Here is an 11830-nt window from a genome sequence, read left to right as displayed (position 1 = left end):
TAAAAAGGACCTAAATTTAATGACCTTTACCATGAGGAAACCACCTTTTCTCATCAGCAGTCTGAATCAAATGAAATTACATGCAATGCTCTTTGCAAACCTTAAAACACTATATGAATGCTATTACTAATACTAGTACTATTGAATGCAAAACCAGCCAATACTTCCTAGAGAGAGAGTGCCACTCCTATGGAAAAAGGCCTAAAAACAATCCAGGAATCTTGGTCTGTCTTCATCTCTCCTCTGCATTGAACCACAAAATATAGGGGGAATGGGGGGGGTGGAATGTTTTTATTTTTCTTAAACCTTGGAAACTAATGCAACAACAACAACAAAATTGCCAGCTCTCCTTCTCCCTAGGAGGTACATAAACAGGAAAGTTAGTGAAATCAGAGCCCTGTGCTCCTTACCCAGGCTAACCTGGGATTTATGCTGGGTGAGTACTTATTTGCAAAGCTGTTTTAAAACAGCTTTCCAACTCCCTTCCCCCTTTAAACAAGTTTCTTTGGAACCACTAAGTATTGCCTTCAGGCTCTGTCTGAAAGTGCTGTCACTGAAAAAAACAAAGTCATCTGTTTCATGTCAGCAGCTTCATGCCCACAGTATTGCCTCCGCTCGACAGGAAGCACAGGCAAATCTGACCTTCGCCCATGCACCCTGGCGGATCACGAAGCATTACTAAGAAGGCATCTGAGAGCAGCTGTGGATGGCATTGCTTGCAGAAAGAAGGAAATTCTTTGGAAAGGTGACTGAAGAAATCATTTTGGGGAGGGCATGCACTGCTGTTACGCTGCTGCTCGCTTTGGGAGGGCAGGGTGGGACTGCAAACTATACTTTAAAGATTTTCCTCTCTTTGAATATTGGTCTGAAGTTTTTAAAAAAATACAGAAACATAGAAAAGGAAAATAACCTATAATTAGGTGCAACTTGATTTATTGACTAACTAGAATTGGTTCATCCTCCAGGGTAGATTTTTGCTGATGGATTCATGAGCACTTTATCAGCTAAATAAGCAAAGTTGTAGAATGCATTTGGAGGGTTTTCTCATTGCCTAATTCACAAAATGATCTGGCTTTCCCTCCCTTTTTCTCTTGTCCCTTGGCTGCCGCCACCACCACCACCACCCTTTCCCTGGTAGACTTCTACCCAAACAGTCATGCCTCTTGATGGAATTGGATCAGGACCTGGTTTTAGCTGGTGGCTAGGGGGCTTTGGATGTTGCAAGTCTTAAAATGGCTATCCAGTGTCACCAGTCCCTCCTAGACCCCACATCTTTATTTTCAATATTGACTTGTCTCAGAAGTTGGGGTGAAGATGGAGAAGAAGGGATTTCATGGAGGGAGGTGAGGGGGAAGATAAAGAAGTGGAAGCTTTGAAGGGAGTTAGAGAACACGCACTCACACACACACACACAAACACATACACACATACACACACACACACACACACACACACAATCAACATAGACATAATATCCATTACTAACAGAAGGAGCCATATGTGTGAACCGCCAAGGTTCCAGGGCTGTGTTCTCCCCCCACACTTTGCCCCAGCCCACCCACCCCCTTCTCAAACCCACCCTTTGGGAGGGAATTATTTAAAAACTGACTGAAATGTGGGACATTCATGGTTTTTCATTTTCTTCAAGAAGTTTTTGAATTCTTTGTTTTTCTTGTCCCACTTATGGATGGCCGTCAGCAAGTATTGGGCCTTCACTTTCCGCCCCATGATGAGGAAATGATTGTTGAGATTATCCAGCTGGTGACAAGGGCAGTCTGCCCCATTCTTTAAATACAAGATGAGTTTCTTCAGTTCCTTCTTCTTGATGGGTCCCAACTTCAACGGCTTCTTCTTCTTGGGGATAATCTTTTTGTCTCCGTTTTCTTTTTTCACTTCTTTTATTTTCATCCTCAGTGCTGTAGAGGTGGGGGGAGGGGAGAGAAGAAAAGGAGAGAAAAGGGAAGAAGGAGAAAAATGCAAAGAAATTATTTTAGAATACAATTTTTCTCCTAAACCCACAACTGAAAATTATGACTGCAATAGAGGGATATTTTACTGCCCGTACCTGAGCCCACCAAGACAAACTGAACAAATTGACAAATGCCATAGAAATTTAGGAGGAACACTTGCTTTTTTTGATGCAAAATATGGTATTGGTTACTATGCCCCCTCCCCCCCCATCAATCATTCCCACCCCTGGATTTATGACAGCTGAATGGATCTCCCTTTTTTGTGGCAGGGGTCCTTACTTGGAATACAATACCCTCTTGATCTCCACCTTTTAGACAGCTAAGTGATGCAATGTATAGAGTCAGGAACACCTGAGTTCAAATCTGCCCTCTGACATTTACTGGCTGCGTGATCCTAGACAACTCACTTAATTTCTGCCTGCCTCAGTTTCCTCCACTGTAAAATGGGAGTTGTAATAGCATCTAGCCCCCAGAATTCATTGTGAGGATCAAGTGAGATAAGACTCATAAAGCACTTAGCGTGGTACCCAGCACATAACAGTGCTTCATAAATGTTTGTTCCCTTCTTCCCTTCTCCCTCTTAAGATCTCTGACTTCCTTTAAAACTCAGTTCAAATACCCCCTTCTTTAGAGGCTTTTCCCAGTCCCCAACCGCCCCCCGGCAGCTATCACAGCCTTCCCTACGACCCCTTATATCACATATATAAACTGCACATATCTCATATTAAATGGTGTCTCTTGATTTGAATGTAAGCCTCTAGAGAGCAGAGACTCTTCCCATTTTATTTGTAACCTCAAGGCTTAAGAGAGTGATCAGCCTAGAGTAAGCACTTGCTAAATGTTTGTTAAAAAATTGATTGAGGAAGCTTTTGCTGCTCATTTCTTCCCTCCCTCCTCCCAATACTTGCAATGCTGAATGAGTGAAAGGGTTGAGAGATTAAGAAAGTGTTGCTTGGTGGTCAGAACTGTTGTCGCCTATTCTGCTACTCCGATGTTCTTTCCCCTGGTACTGAAAAGGGGACTGTGAGAGTTGCCTAATGAGAGTGTGGCGAGTTGAAAGAGGATTCTCCCAGCTTAAGTCAGTGTTTCTGATTCTCTCCCTTGCCCCTTGCCCCCTGCCCTTGGCCCCTTCCCCCAACCCATGGTACTCTTTTCCCATTGTTGGGCAAGAGTTTGTTTGCAAAGGTTTCCAAACTTCAAGACTTCACTAGATCCAGGATTTTATCAGCGGGGCCCTCCCTCCCCAGATGCAGACCTCAGACCCTAGTGCCTCAGCCAATGACCTTCAGGGGATTCTTGAGTCCAAAGTAACCCATCACCTGCTATTCAACCTTCTTGAGATACGCCTCTCTGAACTTGAGCTAGGGTGGTTCTCACATGTCCAATACATAGCCCAAGAACATATTCAAACCTTTTGGAGCTTGTCTTCTGACAGCTAGATGGTGCATTGGGTTGAGCATTGGGCCACGTGTAAGGAAGACTGGAGTTCAAATCTAGCCTCTGACACATCCTAGCTGTGTGACCTTGGGCAAGTCACGTAACTTCTGTTCATCTCCGTTTCCTCAACTCTAGGATGGAAATAATGATACCACCTACCTCTCAGGGTTGTTACGAAGATCAAATGAGATGATAATGATAATATGAGATAATAATTGTAAAGCACAGTACCTGGCTCATTCTCTTCTGCTGGAATAATAGCCTTTAAAAAACCAGTCACCTTCATGTCGTAATTCTATCTTTAAATCAAATCAAGAGATATCTGGCTACCCATAATGCACCAGGCACTTGCCTAGGTATTTTCTTACTTCCTTCTCACAAGACTGAATGGGGGGAGGGGGAGTAAAGTTCTTTATTTAGAGAGCCTGCCTGATTCAAGCCCCACCTTAATATTTCTGAACCTGCCATTCCCTGAATAAATTCAGCACACCTGCGATGGCCACTAACATGTTTTTGTTTTGTTTTAAAGAATGTAGAATGTTGGGCCTGGAGTCAGGAAGACTCATCTTCCTGAGTTCAAATCTGGCCTCAGACACTTACTAGTTGTGTGACCCTGGGCAAGTCACTTAAGCCTATTTGCCTCAGTTTCCTCACCTGTAAAATAAGTCGGAGAAGAAAATGGCAAACCACTCCAGTATCTTTGCCCAAAAAAACTCCCAAAAGGGCTCATGAAGAGTTGGGCGTGACTGAAATAAGTGAACAACAACATGGTTTCAGACTGTTAGCACTAATGGTCCAAATGTTCTGAGCTGGGGACAAAATGTGGGCTCTGAAAGGCAGCTGTGGTGTCATAGAAAGAGCCCCGGTCTTGGAGTCTGGGGTCTCACGTTCAAATTCTGCTCTGACATTAGCTGTATGTACAAGAGCGAGTCACGTAGCCTCTCAGCCTCAGTTTTCTTATCTGAAAGATGAAAATCATGACACTCGTACTTCCTCTTTTGTGAGAAAAATGCTTGGTAAGCCTTATTGTTCTATACAAGTGTGAGTTATCTATCATCATCTTTATTATTATACCTCAGGGTCAGGTTTCTTCCTCTCTGTCTCTCTGTTCTGTGCCTCTATTTCTTTCTCTCTATATCTATCTCTGTGTCTCTGTATCTCTGTTTCTATCTCTCTATATCTGTGTGTGTGTGTGTCTCTGTGTCTCTGTGCGCCACCCCCTGCCACCGCCATACCTCTTCCACATGACAAACCTTTAAATCCTTGAGTCTACAGATAGGCCCCTGCTTGGCTTTCCCTCCTCCAGGCTAAATATCCCCATTATAAGATCATTCAATTATCCTGAATGGTTAAACCATACCAAGATTTCAAATACATTATAATATCTAAATATCCTAGATCTTCAGGCTTGAAAGGGGCACCCCTTACCCCAGCTCCCCTCCCCACAGAAATTCTCAAGTGATGGTTAATTTCTTGGGGGAGATAATTTCAGATTGCTTCTCAAAGGCCTACCAGTCAGGAAATGAGCCTTCCCCAACCAGTGGACTAGACTTGGTAAAAACCAGTAGCCCAGGCTGTTTGTTTTGGAGAGAGGAGTCTTTACCTAGGCTAACATGCCAAATATAACAGCGGCCTCCCTTCTTCTAACAGCGACATGCAGTTTAATGTGTGATAGAATTAAGAGCTAGGAAGGACCTCAGACATTTATCCCAGCCTCCTCACATTATGGACGGAGAACCTGAGATCCAGAGGCGAGGACTGATCGAGTCACACCGGCAGTAAGCAGCAGAGTTGGGATTTGAACCCAGGTATTAATTATTCTGATTCCAAGTCCACTACTCTCCCCCACTGCGTTGGGCTGACTTTCTCATGATATTACACCAGTGGAAACTATTTCGCCCTTTTGATTGAGTTGCTTTTATAAGTTAATCACAACCCGAATCAGAAATTAATGTTCCTTTGCCATGACCGTGTAGAGGAATGCAGTTTACGTGGGAGAGGGGGTGGGGAGGGCAGGGGGGACAAAATGATGAAAATGTGTTGTGCGTTAAAAATCTTTGTTTCTTGCCATTTGGCTCTACCGATTTTTCTTTTGGATAGGAGGGGGAGAGCAAAAGGGGGAAGTACATATGGCCAGAAATTACTAACATCTTTCCATCTTTCAGGGGTTTATTTTAGGGATGCAGATTGGGAACATGTTTAGACAGGCAATTAGGTATCCTAGGTTGATTGTCCTCTGCCTTGTGAATATGACTGTGCCCTCAACCACTGCAATGTGGGGAGGGGGCTGGTGTTGGGCAAAGGGGGGAGGCTTGAAGTGGGGTGGAGTATGGACTAGAATCAACCCGGTCTGATGGCTGGACAGCTTGCAATCTATTACGCCCCTTCACTTGTGGCTGGCCTCCTAGCCATGTTGGAAAAGACTTTGGTTCATGGGACTGGGGGAACTTGGCTTTGTTGACCATTTCACAAGGCGTGGGGGAAATGTGAAGGAAGAGAACAACAAGAGGGTTTCTGGGGGCATGAGGGAGAAAGCATGGAGTCAGAAGGCCTGAGCTCTAAGAGCTGGCTCAGATGGTAACTAGCTGCGTGACCCTGGATAGGTCCCATTCTGCTCTCCTAGGATCATAAGTTTCAAACTGAAAGAACCTTCCAGGTTATCTAGTTCAAAACCCTTTGTTTGGCAGATGAAACTAAGGCCCAGAGAAGTTAAAGTGATTTGCAGAGAGTAAGTGGAAGAACAGGGATGTGAACCCCTATCTTCTGAATCCTTTGCTCTCTGTGCCTCCTCTTCTTCATCTGCAAAATGGGGTTATAATGATACTTAACCTTCGCAGGCTTGGAAGTGGGTCTAGCTCCAAGTGTAACTTTGAAGTAGGCCAAGTTTCATCATTCAGCCTCAAACACTCACTGTATGACCTTGGACAAGTCCCTTAACCTACATTTCCCTCATTTTCCTCAACTGTTAAATGAAGATAATCATAGCACCTACCTCTCAGGGTTGCTGTGAGGAGCAAATGAGATCATAACTATAAAGCGGTTAGCGCGGTGCCTGGCACATAGTAGGTGCTGTGTAAATGTTAGCTATTTTCATTATTATTGTTGTTGTTTTCTGCCACTTTTCTCTGAGCTCTTCTCTTTCCTTAACACATCTGTGTCTCGGTTTCCTCATCTGTAAACTTCAATTCCTATTAGGAATCTAATCGGGCATTGCATTGAATGACCTCTAAGATCTACCCCAGTGCTGAATCCATGATTCTGCTAACCTTCTATCACCTTTCCCCCCAAATCATTATCCTGTGTCTACTTTCTACACTGGACAACTAGTGAGAAGAAGGCCCTTCATGAACAGATCTGATAACAGAATCCTTGAAGCTAAAGGTGGAACATGAGTAAGGTGTGACCCTTACCTGGGATCTCTGTGTTTTAATAGACCTGAAATACTGTGACAAGCAGTGATATTTAGTGTAATGTGAGGCCCTCCAGAGCCCTTCAAACAACAAAGAATACTCACAATCCATCCCAATTATATAGCTCTAAACAAACAGTTCTTCCACATCCTTCCTTAATTGTTATGAAAGGAAAAACAAAAGAAAGCTTTTGGAAGCATCTGGAGCTCTACATAAAACCAGTATGTGATAATGGGACCATAAGCCACAGGTTGTCAACCGCTAACCACAGCCTCAGTCATCCTGACACCGATCCTTCTGGCTTCAGACCTCAATAGGTCACACCTTTTCCCCAACAGTCCCTATGGGCACCAAACCTAATGTTAAAAATGTCTTCTTGAAAACATTGCTTTAAGTAAAACAACAGGGCAAAGCACGCAGTGCTGGAGAAGGTAGAGGAAAATGAGAAGCTTGATGGAATCCCAACCCTATTGCACCCCACCTCCCCCTCGTTGTCCTCCTGTCTTCTCCCCTCCTCTTCACTCCAGCAAGCTTTCTCCTCCATTCCCCATCTCCTCCTCTCCTTTTCTTCTTCATTCTCCTCTTCCCCCTTTCATTTTTACCTCCTCCTTCTCCTCCTTCAATCTTTTCCTCCTCCTCGCCCTTTCTTGTCTTCCATTCCTTGTTTCCTCCTCTCCTTGTCTTCTTCATTCCCTTCTTCCCCTTTCACTTTTACCTCCTCCATTCTCCTCCTTCCTCCCTTTCTTCTCCTTCAATCTTTTCCTCCTCCTCTCCCTTTCTTCTCCTCCATTCCCCTTCTCCTCCTCTCTTTTCTTCTTCATTTCCCTCTTCCCTTTTCACTTTCACTTCCTCCATTATCCTCCTTCAATCTTTTCTTCCTCCTCTCCCTTTCTTCTCCTCCATTCCCCTATCCCTATCCTCTCCTTTTTACTTTACAACTATTACAAAAGGGCTTTTTTATAACATTATTTCAAAACAATGTTATTTTGAGAACACCTGTGCTTTATATACTCTGCATGAATATGGTGGAAAGAGGCCCAGACTCTGAAAGAAGCCCGGATTGAAGCTTCGCCTAGCTGGAGATGAGACTGGAATCCAAGCGTCAGGAGATCTAGGTCTCAGACCTGACTCTGACATTACCTAAATATCTGACTTTAGAAAACTCATTACTTGTTTTAACCTGTTTCCTCACCTGCAAAATGATCACTAACTCACTCAATAAACATTGGTAAAGAACCCACTATGTGCAAAACATTGTTCTAAGTATAGTGAGGAATAAAAAGTTTTATTAGATACAGTCCCTATCCTTAAAGGCATACAGTCTTGTGGGAAAGCTGGGACATATCCACAAAAACAAAGTAGCCATGAACACTGAACTCCAAGCAGCTTCTAGTCTAGAATGGGTGTTTCAAGTCAAATATAATTCTCAGAAAAATTGTAAATTATTAGTAATCATATGAAAGAATGCTCCAAATAATTAATAAGAGAAATCCAAATCAAAATAACCCTAAGGTTGCACCTCATCCTCAGCAAACTGGCTAAAGACTAAACACCAGAATAGTGTTGGAAGGGTGGTAGAAGATGGAGGAGGAGGAGGAAGATGAAGAAAAGGATAAGACAATTACAAGCTCCCTCCCCTTGAGAAACTTCCGGTCCAGTTAGGCGAGATAAGACTTAGAATCATAAACCAGAACAGGATCTCAGAGATTTCTGACTTAAACCCTCTCACTTTACAGATACAGAGATGGGGGCTCCAAGAAGTGTCTCGCTCAGGGTCACATAGCACACTAGTGATAAAGACAATATTAGGCTCCAGGGCTTTTTTCAATATTCCACACTTTTCCTGGACAAAAGAGCAACGGGGATAACTGGCAAGCCTGTGCAGAACTGAGGACCAGTCAGACAATTGACCTGGATAGATTTTCTCCAGCAGGCCTTGATAAAATGGTCTTGGTGGCCTGCCATCCACATCGTTCAGTCCGATACCCAATTCCACTGCTTTTTTCAAGAGGGCCAAAGCCCCTCCACAGAGGATTATGAGGGCATGGGAGTTGTCCTACTGCCAGGGATGGAAAGTGCAAAGCTCTCGTTAAGACATGGCATGTGACCAAGCTGCTCAGGACAGACCCCTTATTGTCAGACCTGTCAGTCTTAAAGGGGCCTGGGGGCTAGAAATGGTCATGCTTACCACCCCCAAGCCCCTCCCTTATTCCATTTTGGAGGTCCCTAACTCAAATCCCAGGGTGTGATAAAGTTTTCAAAAGGGAACTGGGCAGGCAAGAATCTCATCTCTCCTTGGCTAGCTTGGAGGAGTGTCTTGGGTGGGCAAGGTCAACCCCACGGGAGACCTTGGGATGCAGCCTTGATGGGGGAAATGCCAGTTCCCTCATCCAACTGTGCAAATCCCATTTGGCTAGCAGCACTTCGTGAAGACCCTGAGCTGGCTGCGAGGGCAGGCAGCCTCCCTGTGAAATTACAGCCCAGGGCTCAGGACGGGCCGGGGAGCTGGCTTTGAGGCAATAGGGCACAAACAAGGACAGTGAACAAAGACACAGCTTAACAGACTGCTCTATTGCTATTCACAGCTGGGGGGGGGGGGGCGGGGTTGGCTCAGGGAGACTTATTAATTCATTTAGCCAAGCCCTGGATTTTCTGTTTGTTGCAATAGCTAAGACCTCACACTGCCCCCCACCACTCTCAACCCCCAACCACAAACCACAAATGCATGTACTTTCCTAAGCTGTCTGATTTACTAGAGATGTAGGCAGGAATGACCAACAGACTGGGAGATTGGAAGCAGCTTTCCACTTCTCACCTTGTTCACCAGACACTTCAAATGCAGAAAGGGCTCCTGGGTGGCTCAGATGGGACAGATTATTTAACTGGAGCCCAGCTGTTTTGCAGCCCCCAAACACCTGTGTGCAGGGGAGAGCCGCGTAGGAGGGCAATATTATGCAGGCAAACAGGGTGGAGCAACTGTCCCTCTGAATGTCTGCCCTGATGGAAGCCCCCAAGCTTGACCTGGACACCTGTGTATGGAGCAGGGTGGGGCAATGCTGTGTAGGGGTGCAAGCGTGTGGGAGAAGCCCTCTCTGGACAGCAATTCCTCCCTGTGAATATCTGCCCTGACAAAAGCCTCCGAGTTTGACCCTAGACACCTGTGTATGAAGCACTGAAGTATGAAGAAGGGTGGGGGACAATTCCTCCCTGGACAGCACCTCTTCGAGGTGAATATCTGCTCTAATGGAAAGCTCCTGGCTGCACCCTCCCCAGGGTGGATGAGTGGAGATTCTGTGAGCTTGGTCTCTCTGCTGCCTTAATAATGGAATAGTGTGTTGGGACCTGAAAACAAAGCCTCTTGTGTTGTGGTCTTCCTGGAGCGGGACTGGACTTTAGTTTTTGAAGCAGAAGGAACAGGGGCCTCAGACCTAGGAAAAGTAATGGCTTCAGCACTTTGCCTTCCCAATAAACACCTTAACCCACACACAGAGCCAAGGAGAATAGAAAGCCCAGCAGCGCTTCAAGAAAGTCAATCATTAAGATGGATTGAACCTTGGCTCTGGGTCTGAGGTTGGGCTGCCAAGGCAAACAGATTTTTCTGCCATCGGGGCTCTTGTTTTCCATCTTCAACCACCCTACCCAAGCTGCACCCAGCTCCCTATCCCCCAACAGCCATCCAGTGGCAATGACAAAGGCCAGTAAGGATCCAAATCAGCCCCCCTGGAAGGGGGAAGGGAAGGGGTTAAGTGTTGCAGGAATCCAACGAACTGGAAAAGGGATCAACTATTCAGGCCTCTGAGGAATGTTTCAGGGGCTAAGGGCTTTGGGTTTGGTTTGGTGGGAGGGGAGGGTAGAGGAGGGGTGGAGTGGGGGCAGGGAGAACAGTTATACCTTGGCTTTTCACCATGGGTGCACATTGAGGAATTAGGCTTGCTGACAGATGGGCTAAGCCTAGAGCTAGCCCAGGGCAGCCCTTCAAGACTCACAGTAGATTCAGGCTGAAGTCAGCAGGACAGTCACATGAATGTCCCTGATGGAACAAGGTGACCTGGGGGAATCATGTTATCAAAACTTTCCATAGGTCACCCTTTCCCAGAAGAGGGGCCTATCCCAAACTCCTAGAATCTCCTCTGTCAGGACACCGTGAAAACAGGGGGCTTTTTTCTGACAATTACTCTCAGTCTTCTAGTCTTGTTGCATTTAGTCAATCATACATTCATTCATTCAACAGAGCAGCTAGGTGGAACCAGAAAGACTTATCTTTATGAATTCAAATCTGGCCTCAGATACTTACTAGCTGTGAGACCCTAGGCAAGTCACTTAACCCTCTTTACCTCAATTTCTCATCTGTAAAATGAGCTGGAAGAAGAAATGGCAAGCCACTCCAGTATCTCTTCCAAGAAAACCCCAAAATGGGAACACAGAGAATCAGATATGATTGAAACAACTGAACAATAAAGCCTCAAAGACCCTAGACTTAATGAACGATATGGATTATTTATGCAAGGAAATGGTAGAAACTGTCCAACACATATACTTCAGGTTACCAAAAAAAAAATCAATACCTAGCAAATACCTAGAAAGATACAAGCAAGGAGTCTGCCCACCAAGACAAACCCAGGAACTATATGAACACAACGACAAAACACTTTTCACACAAATAAGGTCAGATCTAAAAAATTAGAGAAATATCAATTGCTCATGAGTGGGCCAAGCCAATATAATAAAAATGACAATTCCACCTAAATTAATTTACTTACTCAGTGTCACACCAAACTACCAAAAATTATTTTATGGAGCTAGAAAAAATAATAACAAAATTCATCTGGAAGAACAAAAGGTCAAGAATATAAAGGGAATTGGTGAAAAATGTGAAGGAAGGTGGTCTAATGGTACCAGATCTCAAACTGCTCTACAAAGCGCAATCATCAAAACAATCTGGCATTAGCTAAGAATAGAGTGGTGGATTGGTAGAATAGATTAGATACATAGAACATAGTAATACACAGGGGT

General features: G+C 44.7%; 1 protein-coding gene across 1 annotated transcript in view; it reads right to left on the bottom strand.

The window, feature by feature from the left end:
- Positions 1-1593: 1593 nt before the first annotated feature.
- Positions 1594-11830, bottom strand: part of SFRP1 (secreted frizzled related protein 1) — a 78854-nt gene continuing 68617 nt past the window's right edge. The window contains exon 3 of the mRNA XM_036748334.1: positions 1594-1916. Within this exon, the coding sequence (XP_036604229.1) occupies positions 1594-1916 (323 nt within the window). The remainder of the gene's footprint in view (positions 1917-11830) is intronic.

The sequence above is a fragment of the Trichosurus vulpecula genome, chromosome 3 (assembly GCF_011100635.1).
Source record: "Trichosurus vulpecula isolate mTriVul1 chromosome 3, mTriVul1.pri, whole genome shotgun sequence".
NCBI lineage: Eukaryota > Metazoa > Chordata > Mammalia > Diprotodontia > Phalangeridae > Trichosurus > Trichosurus vulpecula.
The sequence above is the reverse complement of the archived record's forward strand: the minus strand, read 5'-3'. Positions and strand labels throughout refer to the sequence as shown.